The sequence below is a fragment of the Pelecanus crispus genome, chromosome 5, assembly GCF_030463565.1.
Source record: "Pelecanus crispus isolate bPelCri1 chromosome 5, bPelCri1.pri, whole genome shotgun sequence".
Classification (NCBI taxonomy): domain Eukaryota; kingdom Metazoa; phylum Chordata; class Aves; order Pelecaniformes; family Pelecanidae; genus Pelecanus; species Pelecanus crispus.
Window position 1 is genome coordinate 71,655,052 of NC_134647.1, and position 13,292 is coordinate 71,668,343.

A 13,292-nucleotide genomic window follows, 5' to 3' on the forward strand; every position below is an offset into this window, starting at 1 on the left:
CACCAGCTGTAGAGCGGAGATAATAAACACTTATCTGCCACGGAAGGGCGTTGGGGGGGATTAACACATGCCTGTTAAGTGCTCCAAAGATGAAAAGCCCCATATGCAGCCTAAAATAGGATCTGAACTGTTTGAATCCACATGTAGAGGTGAGGCCAGGGGTCCACCTCCACGGTAGGGGTGATGGCAGCTCTGATCTCGGATATTATCCCCTCGCCTCCCTCTAGCTGGCCGTTCCTGCTTCTGCCTTCGGAGAGGCTTTTGTCTCCTCCGCTGGGCCACATCTGCTGCGTGTGTGGTTGTGCTCTAAATTACTGGCTGGGGGGTGGTTTCCTCATTTTTTGGCATTAAAAAAAAATTGAGGAGCTGTGGTACTGCAGGAATCTGGTGAGGTCCGCTCCCTCCCTGAGCTGATCCACTGAAGCTGAGGTTGGGCAAGATCCCTTCTTGGCCATTGTTTGAGGCTGCTTTCTCCTAAGCAGATTGAAGAAAAGCTTTTAAGGCCCTGAATATTTATTGCTCTAGAGTCAGCAAAAGGCTGGTGATTGAGAGTCTTACAAAGATACAGATGTTGGCTCCAGTTCAATATCTGCCTCTTGTTTTTACAAGTGGCTTTAAAAAACAAAGCAAAAATTCTCCGTCCCTTCAGACTCGTGCAAATTCACACACTCCAGCGTGTGATTTTGAACCGACAGAGACACGTTGACTTACCCAGCAGAAGGCGGCACCTATCCGACACCCACGTGGCTGCCTAGCTGGGGTCACAAGCAAGTGAACACCTCTGCAAGCAGGACTCCAGCCTGGTCTCATCCTGGGGAAGGATGCAGATCAGCCTTAAGATGATCTAAAGACTATCTAAGATGATCTTAAGATAATCTAAAACTCAGATGTCGCACGCTGTGAAAAGAAAGGCTCAAAAACCCCTCACATTCCAGTTCAGAATGATGTCATTCAGGGCCTCCGCTCTCAATTCTGGACAGTGTTGCAAGCTTTGCCCCCCCCCCCTGCCCCGCTAGCGAAGCACAGCCACAGTGCAACTACATCGCAAAGCTGCTTGAGCCCAGGGCAGGGAAGGGCTGCAGGCCTGTGGGGCTGCCTATGTGAGAGCAATTCGGGGGCTCCAGTTGAAGGGGATCCACATTTTTCCCCCATCTTGCCCTTCCCAGCTGCAGTTCACGTGTTCATAGAGGATTCCTGATCCCGGGATTTGAAATTTTTCAAGGTATGCTTTACATAGAGCTTTACGGGCTTACACATGCATTTCTTGGCCGTGTCTAGTTCAGACCCTTGGGGTCACACCTTCATTCACCTCTAGGTTGAGGCCAAGCTGGCTTTTGGCAACTTCTGCAGCCCAAACAGTAACCCAGTGTGTGTGCTGGACATCCAAGGTTATTACGGCTTAGAGCAAGAACAGCCTCTCCAGAAAAATCCTTTCTTCTCCCCCCCCCGCCCCATTTCTTCTGAGGAGAGGTCTGTTGAGCTTCAGATCAGCATCGGGTCTTCCCCACCTGCCTCTGCTCACCCAAAGGGCGGCTCCTTCCATGTTGATGGTGAGCACGTGGGACGGCAGAGCCGATTCTGCACCTTGGGAGCGCTCTGGGCTCGCTGGGGAGTGCTCCTTGTGCAACGGGATCATCTGGTTTTGTAAAATAAGGCTTTCAGGGCTGCTCCTTCTCCCCCTGCAGAGCCTGAACGGCAAAGAAAATTACAGGCCATTGTCTGGTGCGCTCATCTCGGGGCGTCGGAGCTTTGTTCCTTGCAGGAGTCTGTAGCCGCGGGCTGTGCACCGCATGCCGATCTTCCCGGCTGCCTTCCTAGAAGGAAATGCAAACTATCCAGTAATGATGGAGTCTCGGAGCGCAGCCAAGGCGCTCGCGTGTTCTCGAAGGATTCAGTCCAAGCAGAGAGCCTAGGTGTGCCTGCCGCTCTGCTCCCCACTTGACCTCTGCCTGCTGAAGTGGGTCACGTTTCTGCTCCCGTAGCTGGCTGCAAAGGGCAGCGTGCTCGCAGCGAGAGCGTCTCACGTGTCTGACACCTCCACGCTCAGCGTCTGAAGTGGCAGCTGGAGTGAAGAGACTTGGGGGGGGGTGTGTGTGTGCAGTGCTGCTGTGTCCTCTCCCTGAGCGTGTTCCTGCTTGGGGACAAAGTCAGCGGCGTGACTGCCCGGCACGGAGCAAGGCTGCAAGGTTGTCATTGCGCCAGCAAATGTGACTCGCGGCTGCTTGGCCTTTCCTGGTGGGGTGGCTGCTGGGGACAGCCAGGACCTGCAGCTGGAGAGCTTGGATCAAACAGCCAGGCCTCCAACAGCGTATGGAGCATCCGGTGGTGGCCACCTTGGCACCCTGCTCCCTTCGCTCTTCCCAGAGCATCAGCCCAGGGCTTGCATTGGTTTGCTGCGGGCCCAGCCTGACTTGGGGAAATGCAAGCGAAGAAAGTGTCGCAGGGCCACCAGCTGTGGTGGGACGTGCTGGGGATGAGTGCAGCTTTGCTGTTGGGGGTGATCCATGCTCTACCACCATGAACCATGGGAAGAATATGTCCTTCTGAGGTGTGAATGAGGAACAGAGAGCGATTGCTTTGGTGTGGTAAGGTATTGCAGAGAGGGCCAGGAGGTATTGGAGAGGGCAAGGCTGAGAAAGAGCTGAAATGGGAATTGTAGGGCAGAGAGGGACGTTTGGGGGGCAAAACCAAGCCATACAGAGGAGGAGGAACTCGGAGGCAGCAATGAATCCTGACAGCAGCGCTGGGTTTCCTGCTCTCGCAGTGTGGATCCAGTATCCAGCAGCAGTGAGTGCACAGGGTCCAAGTCAACCAGCAGACTTGGGAGGCGGCATTCATCTCCTCCTGTGTTTGGGTTCATGCTTGTAGGGAATGATTTTAATTTATTTTAAGAGGAAGGCAGGATCAGTGTGGTGTGTACAGGAGGAAAGCTTCTGTCTCAGATACATCCTTTGAGCCTGATTGGGATGTCTGGGCTTTGGAGACAAACATTGGACTTTTCCTGAGGGCAAAAGCAGTCTGTGGCCAAGGAAGGAGAGGAGGTTGCAGGGACAGAGATGGTGGTCATTAAAATCTTAATTAGAAGCTTAAAGACAGGAGAGGCAGCTCTGAAGAGTGAGACTGCCTGTGGGCCCAGAAGATTTGGGGCTTAGAGCTATCCTTTGTGCATTATCGTTTAAGTCTCCCCCTTCCGTGGGTGAGGAGCAGGAGGTTTTGGCGGGCCCGGTGTTTGCAACTTGGTAACTCACCCTGCATGAGCGGCGCTTGGGCATGGCAGGAGATGTGGTTGGGGTGGTCTTTCTGCCCCACGGAAATGCCAGTGGGTGACACAGTGTCTGTGGCGCTCAGCTGATGCCATTGAAAGGCTTGGGATGCTCTTCTCAGCCAGAAGTGGGAAAAGCCACAAAACCTTCACTGTCTCATAGTGCAGGGGCAGCTTCTTCCAAGAATAAGCCAGCAGAGAGTCAATGTGAATCATCAAGAGGCCTCTGTGGTCCTGCAGGGTCTCAGGAGCTTCCTTGGAGGAGAGGCTCTTCAGAAAACTCTTAGTTGGAATGGTCCCTCAGGCTTTGGCATGGGAAAACCAGATATCCTCATGCAAAAGCCATAAGGAGCCCTCTGCCTCATCTTCTCACTTTTGTCCCAGATGTATTCTTGACCACCTTGAGCCTTTTCCTCAACTCCTGGGCTAATACAGTCCTTCACCTGTTGGCCTGTCTTGCTCCTTGTGCACAGCAAGTCGGCTGCCAGGTCGGCTGTGCGGAAAGTCCCTGCCTGCTTGTCCTGTCGCACTGAGCCAGGGCTAATGTTTGAGAAGTCCACAGGAGGTCTTTAACTTTGAGGTCATCCCACGACAGTGTCTGGAGGGCAGACCTATTTGAAATTCTGCCTTCCTGCTGAGGAGGAGGAGAAGGTCAGGTCTCCAAGGGATTCGTGTTCCTGGTTGCTGAGCTGATACGAATTTAAGGGAGAATAGCACACCTGAGTGCTAGAGAGAAAGGCTCTGCCACTGGTTCTTGCCCCTTGTCTTGCAGAGCCACTGGGGTTGCTGAATGACCCCAGAGAACGGGTGCGGTGCTTGACAAGGGACTTCCAAAGACAGCCGGACCTGCCGCTGGCACTAGCTGGACCAGAGGACTCCCGGCCATCATGCTGGGAGCTGGTCTGGCTTCGCTTCCCCCATTGCTGTTAGATGGGTGTGAATCTTCAGGCTGCCCTGGAGGCTCCGTCCAACCTGCCTCCCCTTGAAAACCAACCAGGAGCCTTGGCGGAGCTTGACTCCTTGCTTTGCTGCTATTTTTAATCCCTCGTTAGAGTTCATTTCCTTTCTGGTGCCTGGTTATTTTCTCTCTGAGGTTTTCTGCTGTTTGTTTATTTGTCCATGTCCTCCCCCACCGCGAGCTGTTCCTTCACGTCTGTTTTCTCTCCGGATGCCAGCGAGGCAGCCCGGAGGTGTTCAGCAACACCACCACGTGCAGTCATGAGATGGCCCTTGTGAACCACCACCACAATGGCCAGCCCTGCTCCAGGCGGCTGTGGCTTGGCTGGCTGGCAGAGCCCTCCCCGTCACCGCCGAGCCCAGGGCCAGCATGGCCAGACCCTGAGCCGCCAGCGGGTACCAGGCACAGTCGGCCGAGATGACCGCGAGGGAGATGCCAGGGCAGCCACCTGCATCCCTGGGTTGCTTTTACCGTCAGTTTATCAGATCCAGACACCGGCTAAAAATAATAATTATCCCTTTTTCTTTGTGTCACCGCTACTGGTCTGCGTGAGACGCTCCAGGAGTGCTTCCCGTGCTGCCTGGCTGATGTATCTCCCCTTCCTGGGTTCGTGAGCTTGGGTCCAGGATGTGCCAATGCCTCAGCGTGAGCCATGAGGTCCCACCACCTCCTCAGCCCTGGAAACCTACTGCTTTCTGGTCCAGGAGTGGCTTTTGTTTTCTTCATGTTGGGCAGCTAATTTCTGAGCAAGGTGTTGAATTTTCCATGCCTGGCTTTGCTCTGTTTTCTAATTCGTAGGTCTTTCCAGTCCTTATTTCTCAGTCTTTGTATACCCCTGGAGAAGTCTCACTTGGCTGTCAAACAGTTAAACCCCGAGCCCACAGCGAGGGGGGAGGTTCTGCTTCTCATTTGATGGATTGCATTTTTATCTCTGTTTCTACAGCCGGTGTAAACGGGCTGGTGAAACCCTCTTTCCACTCAAGATGCATGGTGGTGTTTCCTTAAATCTTAATCTGGCAGGACCAAGATCCAGCACATCTGAAACAGGGCTCTTTGGAGCAGGAATGCTGCTATATGAGAAACGTGTTACGCAGGCGCTGGGCTGTTTTACATGCCGTTCCCTGCTCCTTTGGAGCCGAGACATGGAATCGCTCATCAGCTGCGTCACAGCATGCCGCTGCCGAAGCCCCCATGGTGTGAACGCTGGCAAGGGGAAGTGGACAAATCCTGCCATTAATATTTAAACCCAGCACAAATCCCGTTGTTTGCTCTTAAATGTTTATCCAGCTCCCCAGCGTAATTGGGCAGCCCGTTGTCTGCTGGGTTGCGTTGCACGTGTGGGAATCTCTTATTACAACCCTCTCTCTGAATCTTTTATAGGAGAGCAAAATACATTTACAAGCAAATTTGGTTTTATTTGGAGGCGCGTTACTAATTTGGCTGCGGCCCGAACCCCAACGTGCGAAGTGCTCAATGTGTTGCGTGGGAGGAGGAGGTTTTATTTAGCTGCACGCTGCTTTCCTCGCTGCTTGGGCTTTCCGTCGCTAACGCTATGTGTGAGCAGCAAGTGCTGAGGATAGCCCCGGGAACCCCACAAAAATGCAGCCACTTTTTGCATCTTGCTGACTCCTCCACCCTTATCTGTCACAGCGGCCTCGGTGAGGGTCCAAGGATGGGCTGAGCTTAGGTGGGATGGGTCACCCCGGGCATCCATGCCCTCCTGCTCCCTATAGATGCAGCCAGGTGACCCTATAGAGACAGCCAAGACTACCTGGCTAGTCTGGATAGCTGCAGCTGGGAGTGGCAGGCGGGATGGTGGGGAGGAGGATATTAAGAGTGCAAGCGTCTGGGATACCTCGGCGATGGGGCCGGATAAGCGCTCGTGGTAGACAGATTAGTCATCGGTTCCTGATAGGGGATAATCGCTGGCTTGTCTGCTCTTTATCTGCAAGATAAGGACAGGGTTGGGGGAGGGAAGGAAAAGGCACGGAAAAGCTGAGACAGCCAGGATGGACTGGTCTTGGCGCGGTGGTCCCTCATGGCTTATGGCAGGACTTGGCCACTGGCAGCAGGGGAGCAGGATCAGGACATGCACGGGGCTGAAGGAGAAAGCCTTCATGCTCATCCAGGGGCTGTGATTTCCTTTCTGCTGCTTCAGCTCCTGTCCCAATTACGTGATTCTGTTGACTATAAATTATTCTACAGAAGGAACAGCAGCCTCCTCTCCCTTCAGCACGGTGCAGGCTGTGCCTGGAGCTTGCTGGAACAGCTCTCGGGCAGTGACTGTTAGCAGAAATTAAAGGAATTTTGTAAAGGACATTAAATACAAATAGCTATATCTTATCAGGTCAGGAGTGTTCTCAGCCTTTGCCAGAGGAGCAAAACCCCTCGGGTTGATGTCCTCTTGCTTAGAAGCCAAAAAGAGACAGTTGCCCTGCTGAGAAGGCATCCTGGAGCTTGGTTTTCATGAATTGCATTTGAGCTCCTGGTTCAGCAGCGCACAGGGCTGGGGTGTGTGCAGCATTCCAAGCTGTCTCTGTGTGAAAGCGATGTCTGCTCCCAACCAGATCCCAGCTGAGTGGGGAAGACATCGTTAAGATTTAATTGGGAATGTGTCAGCTACAGCATCCCTTGGCTGTCCGTGCAGTGTCTCGCTTTTCCCGTGCTGACCTTCTTCCTTGCTCAAGAGGGAGATGAGATGGGGGAAGCAGACCAAAGTGGAGCGGAGCAGAGCATCCTCCAGCTGCACTGGTCCCTCCTTTCCACTGGTTTTCACTGAGGGGTTTCTGCAGAGCAGGGCTCAAAAGCGGGGAGACAAACAGCTGGGTTTCTGTTCCTTTTGCGCTCCTGGCTGCTCGCTGGAGCCGTGCTGCTGCCTGCCCCGGGAAGCCGGGGACATTGCTGGGAGGTAGGGCAGCACTTGGGGGAAAAATGGGAATTGAAAGGGGCAAAGCAAGGGGAGGTGGATCCAAGCTGTTGTTTAAAGCACTTGTGGATTTTTTTCTGGTTTTATTCTCTGGAAGTTGAAATACAGCCTGTGAACACACACATGTGCCTGCCAAAGGCCCTGCTCCGGTCACAGTTGCTCTCTGAAGGATTATTGATCCTTTGCTCTTTCCAGCGGAGGGTCTCTCCCAGGCAGGTACACTGATGCACAGGGACGTGCCCCCTGTCCTAAAGCAAATGAGGGGCAGGACCAGGCATTTAACCTGGGGCTCTGGAGCCCCCATGCTGTGGTACCTCTGTTAGACTGTTCCAAACGTGGGGAAGGGCTTGCAGGAATTGGAACTTTACTGGTGCTTAAACAAATCGGTGATGTGGAGCAGGAGGGGCACCCTGGGCAATCCTGGGAGCCAGGGAGCGCTGTGGGCTGTGCAGCTGCCCTGCCTGCTCCCCTGGGGCTTTGAAGGAAGACAGGTCCCTGCTCTTTCTCCGCTTCACTTCACATGGGGTGCAGAGGGAGAGGGGCTAGCTAAGCATTAGCCCTGTGGTTGGGATCCCTCCTGACGGCTGCTGCCACCACCATGGAAGGAGAGCATCACATTGTCAGCTGGGGTGCACTGCTTGGGAACCTGGTTGGTTTTCCCTCACCTGAGCTGATAAAATAGAGGTGGGTCCACTTCTTGCTGGTGGGACTGTTGACCCTGCTGCTATAAACATGGTTGTCTCTTTTCTCCTCCTCCTCCCCCTAGGCGCTCCTGACCCCACTGCTGGGGCCAGCATCGATGACGAGAACTGCTGGCACTTGGATGAGGAGCAGGTCCGAGAGCAGGTGAAGCTGTTCCTATCTCAGGGAGGGTACTACGGCTCGGGGAAGCAGCTCAACTCCATGTTTGCCAAGGTGAGGAGGAGCCGGCTGCTCTCTCCCCTCTCTGCTCACCATGTCACGTAGCCGGCAGCTCGCTGGCTGCCCTGGCAGGGTGCCCGTCACAGCTGGGAATCTCTGCTCCAGTGCCTTCTTGCCCAGTCATGGAGCAGGCGGTTGTAATCCAGGCTCTGGGTCAGGCCTGGGTTGTCTCACCCGCTCTCCTGGCAGGTCCCTTCCTCCCATGTGATGGTCTTGCTGTGATCCCTGTGCGAGGGAGGGCTTTCCCCATCTCCCCATCAGCACGGTCAGGGGAAAGCCAACCCTGCAGAGCCTACCGAGACCATGGAGAGATGGCACCAGCCTACAGGCTCTTCTCTTTCTTTGCAGAAGGGCCTTGTTTTCATGTCCTTGATTGCTTGGTCCTCTTCATAGCCTAGGCTGTGGCTGTTACTCAGCTAGACTCCAACCAGCCAGGTCACAGCCATTGCATGAGTGTTATAATGTATGACTGTACATTATATACATATATATATGTATATTTACAGTCTGGACCCCCAGGTGAGGGAGCTGTGGGTTGCCAGCCAGGTGACCATGTATTAAACACCTCCAGGGGACTGTGGTTTGTCTCACAAAGAACCTTCCCTCTGTCCTTTCCAGGTTCGGGAGATGCTGCGCATGAGGGACTCCAACGGGGCCAGGATGCTGACGTTGATAACGGAGCAGTTCATGGCTGATCCTCGGCTCTCCCTCTGGAGGCAGCAGGGGACGGGCATAACAGAGAAGTGCCGGCAGCTCTGGGATGAGCTGGGTAAGGGTCACTGCCTTGCAGAGAGCAGCGGCAGGGTTGCCTGGGCTGCTGGGCCAGCAGACATTGTCTCAGAGGCTTTTGGGGCTCTTTTTTGGGAGCAGAGGTCCTGAGAGATGCCAGGAACTTTCTCTATCCCCTGCTGGGGAAATCCTGGTGGGACAGCTGGATCAGGCGCCAACTGTACAGTTCAACACCTTAAACCAGCCCCTCTCCTGCAAAGGAATCAAGGATGATGGGTGTGCACAGTGTGGCTGGTCCCGTACTTGCAGCAGCCTGCTGTTCGGTGTGCTGCCCCGAAGCCTTTGCGAGGGAGGATGCAGGCTGGTGAGCCCCAGGGGCTGGACGTAGCCTGGAGACGTGGAAGTGCCATTCCTGGAGGAACTGTGATCCAGAGGGGGAAAGGCAGGTTCTCAAGTCACATCCCATCTAACAGATTTCTGCATGCTCTGGTGCACGTTTCCAGGGTGAGGGGGGGCAGGATGGCCAGCGCAGAGCCTGGCTTTAAGGGAAATGCAGTTCTGGGTAATTCTAGCTAAGCACCTTAGACACCGGCTCAGCTGGCTGACACTGTAATATCATTAGAATAAAACATTTAGATGACGTGGGCCCAGGGAGGTTGGCTGTGTAGTGGAGTTAACCCAGCAGTTCTGGGCTCTCCTGGGCATCTGGGATCTTGGGTGAATAGTTTGACTTGTGCCATAGTTTCATGACGAGTGAGTTTGAGCTCCTCTGCAGCCTGCTGGTGGGAGATGCTGTGTAAGGGCACGGGCTCACGGGGTAGGACCAAAGGGATGTTGTAGAGCTGGAAGAAGGCTGAGGGTGGTCCAGGGTCTGGAGTACCTGAAACTGTAGCTGGGGTCACAGACCCTCGTACCAAGTGCCCAACAAATGCAAACATAGCCGTGAGACCAGAGAGCCTGGCCAAACAGTGCAGACGAGGGCTGGGCAGGGGTGGGATGTCCCGCTTCTGTGTGAAGTTCCCTAGATGGAAATAACCATGACAGCTCTGAAGTGCTCATCTGTGCTTGCTTGCCAAGAAGATATTTCCAGGATTTTGGGATGCTGCAGCTAGATGGTTGGATATGCCAGGATCCCGGAGAGGTGGCCAATTCCACCAAGCCAGAATTTCCGTATGGAAGAAAGCAAACACATTGGTGAAATGTGGATGGATGGGTGTCTTGGCAGGCCTGGACGCAGGAAGCAGTTTGCCCAGAATTACAGATTATTTGGCCAGACTTCAAACCTGCTATCCAAGCCGAGAGCCCTCCCTCCCTTCCCACACACATGAGGCGGGAATGGTTGGGTTTCAATCCTGGCTTAACCGTGCAAGGACCCAGTCAGTGTGCGTAGTTTTGGTCAGCAGAGCAGGAGCAGGCGGCAGCACGTCCCCATCAGCAGATGGCACGGTGGCTAGGGAATGTCAGGGCCCTACCCAGGCTGGATCAGCATGACAGCAAGTGAAACGTGGTGCCAGCCAACGCACGTCAGAGCGAGCGGCTGCCTGGTGTAGGCACGTCACGCAGGAGGGATTTGGGCATCTCCATGCTGAAGAGAAGCCCCTGTGGAGGACACAGTGATGGTCCAAGAGGCAGCCCAGGGCAGGACGGGCATGGGCTATAGTCAGAACAGGGATTATTCCCCCCATCTTACAGAAACCTTTTAGATTTGGACCTGGACAGCATTTGCTGTAGGTACAGAGTATCCCTCTGAAGGAAGGGTCCAGGCACGGAGGGACCAGAGCTGCAGTGAGTTGGTGGTGTTCACCAGTAACAAACATCAGCAACGTGGAGAGATGTTCCAAACCATTGCTGGGCACGCAACGGTAGCCAGGGCGCGTGGGGCGGTGAAGGCACATTGTCCAACCGCCCGTGGGCTGCGGATGCCAAAGCTGCCCCGTGTTACCACTCCGGCTAAAGGGAGGGATGAGGTGCCTGGTGTCAGCTGCTGCAGGAAGCCCCAGCGCAGACCGTGTTCCCCTGCCACGTGGAAGAGAAAAACGGGCCTCGCAGAAATTATTTTGGGCACGTGTTTAATAATTAATCATCGATTTTAGCAAAGGTTGCATCACAGACTTGCGTGGGACTGGAAGAAGATCAGCCTTAAAGAAGATTGTGGATTTATGCTGGGGAAAATGTAAAGGATTTTGCAGGATTTCAGAGTTTTAAAAAAAAAATTAAAATAAAAAGGGCATCGTTTGCTTGCACATGTGCTGCTAACTGAACATCTATTGCCCCGTCTGCTGGGGAGCCAAAGGAAGGACCTGCTGGATGGAGAGCTCTGTGGCGTGGGAGTATTTGCCCTGGCGCATTAGTACTTACGATTAAAGCCTAATTACAAAAAATAGACGAAAAACCAGCTGAAGTGCAGCCTGACCTTAATCTGCCTGGAGACGGGTTTATTTATCTCGGCCACTTGTTTACAGTGGGGAATTTCAGCAGATTAAGCTGGGGAGCGACCCTGTGGGAAACGGGAGGATTTCTTTGATGGTTTGGAAACTTGGGCGCGGGATCGGAGCGCCTGTCCTCTCCGAGGCCAGCAGCCGGGACTGCTGGGCTGGGAAGGCTCTGACCCACCCCGTCCCTGTCATCAAAAAGCATTTTTGTTTAGAGGCTTAGCTTAATCGTGATCTGCCGCTTTGTTCCCCACTTAACCTTCTGCTATTGGAAAGTTCAGATGAAGGTTTCTGCAGCATGTGAGCAGACATGGAGTCTGACCCAGCATGGCGTTTCAGCTCAGGACAGGAGTCACTTTTGTTGTCAGCTGATGTCACTTGACCATAGGGCTCAAGAAAAGCCCTCTTTCCCATCTCCCAAATAACTATCACAGCTGACACAGATGCGAATCCCTCTTCCCTCATTGTCCCCACCTCCCTGCCACATCTTCCCTTCTGCGGGAGAGCCCAGGGGGCACAGCATTTTGGCAGGCAAAGGATGCCTCAGAGGGCTCCCAAAAATAGATGGCGAAGTCATGAGGCTTCCGAGGATCGCATCTTAGCTGAGCTGTGGGAGCCAAAAATCCAGCAGGTGCATCCCGTTCCTGGGGGCAGTGGAGCTGGAGCACTGAGCCTCGTTACTGCTTGTCAGCCCAGCCACTCTGCTCGCTGTCAGAGGCGTGAGCCGAAATCGCTGGAGGCTGCTTGTTGCACAAGCAGCCCCGGAGCGGGTGAAGAGGGGCAGCGACAACGGGCAGGAGTGCTGGTGGGAAGGGGATGCCCAAAACCAGTTGGAGCCCTGGGTCGCCCAACAGCAGGAACCAAGTACAGGATTTGGCTCATGCCCGCCCAAGGAGGTGGGGAGTTTCATGCCCTTGGGATGGGCAGCAAGCAGACACGCACCGCTCAACTGAGGGGCAGTAACCAGAGCCTTAAGGAAGACTTATTTTCCAGAGCTGAGACCTGATTTTTTTGGAAGATGCCATGTCCGTGCAGCCCCTGTGGAGCCTACAGGAGTCTGGAAGTGAGTGGCGTGGACCTGCTCTGGGAGGGGTGGGCCCTGAAAGCCCCTAAGGAGTCAGCTCTTCCCTTGCATATACATTAAGTGCTGACATTGCAGCTCAAAAGTCTTATTCCCCTCCTGTTCATCAGAACAGAATGGGGTTTTGGTGGGGTTTCCTGGGAGCAGCGGAGCTGAGATGCAGATGGAGCTGGACCAGGCGAGGGCTGCTTTGAATATTTGCTGATCTTCAGTGCCTGTGGTTGCTTTTCCCATGCCCGTTCCTGGATGCAATGCTGCTGCCACCATCTGCGTTGTGATGCCGTGATGTCTCTCCTGCTGAGCCAAGCTGCTTCTAGGAGCTGGACGTGCACAGCCTCCATGCCTTGTTAATGTCCACAAGTCCCAAGAAGCAGAGGATGGGTGCTGGGAGATGCACCCCAAAAGCACCACCAAAGCTCAGCTATAACCCAGAGGAGTGGGGAGACACTGGAGCGGAGCCGGAGTCAGGACATCACTGCTCAGCCTGGTTTTGCCTCATGCTGCCTGGAAAAGGGACCTGCTGCTCCTGCTGCCTGTTTCGGAGTCGCAGCCTCGCCTGGGGCTGTCTGGCTCGATGGTGCGGCTGTGCAGCTGGGGAGCTGCCACACAAAACACAGCAAGCTGAGAGAGATGGTTTGGGCGCCTGGAGGAATCGCCTTGCCACGCAGCAGAGCTGTGTCGGGTGATGTTGTCCTGCCGCTGGCTGTCACTTTGGGATGGGAATTTTGGCTGTGGGAGTGATGGAGAGCTGGGGAGAGCAGCTGGCTGGGCGGGGAGAAGGAAGGTGCTCCAGGTCTCCACTGGGCCCATGGAGGAGAGGCAGGGGAGAGTGTTTCTGCAGGAGGCTGAGCTGTCCTGGGTGTGTGGCAGGATCCGACCCAGGCAGAGAGAGGAGCAGCCTGGGGGGATCCCTGGGGACACCGTGCGCCATCTGCCAGCATGCAGCCATCCCACCCTCTGGGGGTGGCACAAGGGAGGGGACA

At 54.6% G+C, this 13,292-nt stretch overlaps 1 protein-coding gene across 2 annotated transcripts in view; it reads left to right on the forward strand.

The window, feature by feature from the left end:
• Window positions 1-13,292, forward strand: part of ZSWIM5 (zinc finger SWIM-type containing 5) — a 100,865-nt gene that overhangs the window by 72,491 nt on the left and 15,082 nt on the right. For both annotated transcript variants that reach the window (XM_075710873.1, XM_075710872.1), the window contains 2 exons: window positions 7,913-8,061; window positions 8,686-8,836. In XM_075710873.1, the coding sequence (XP_075566988.1) occupies window positions 7,913-8,061; window positions 8,686-8,836 (300 nt within the window). The remainder of the gene's footprint in view (window positions 1-7,912; window positions 8,062-8,685; window positions 8,837-13,292) is intronic.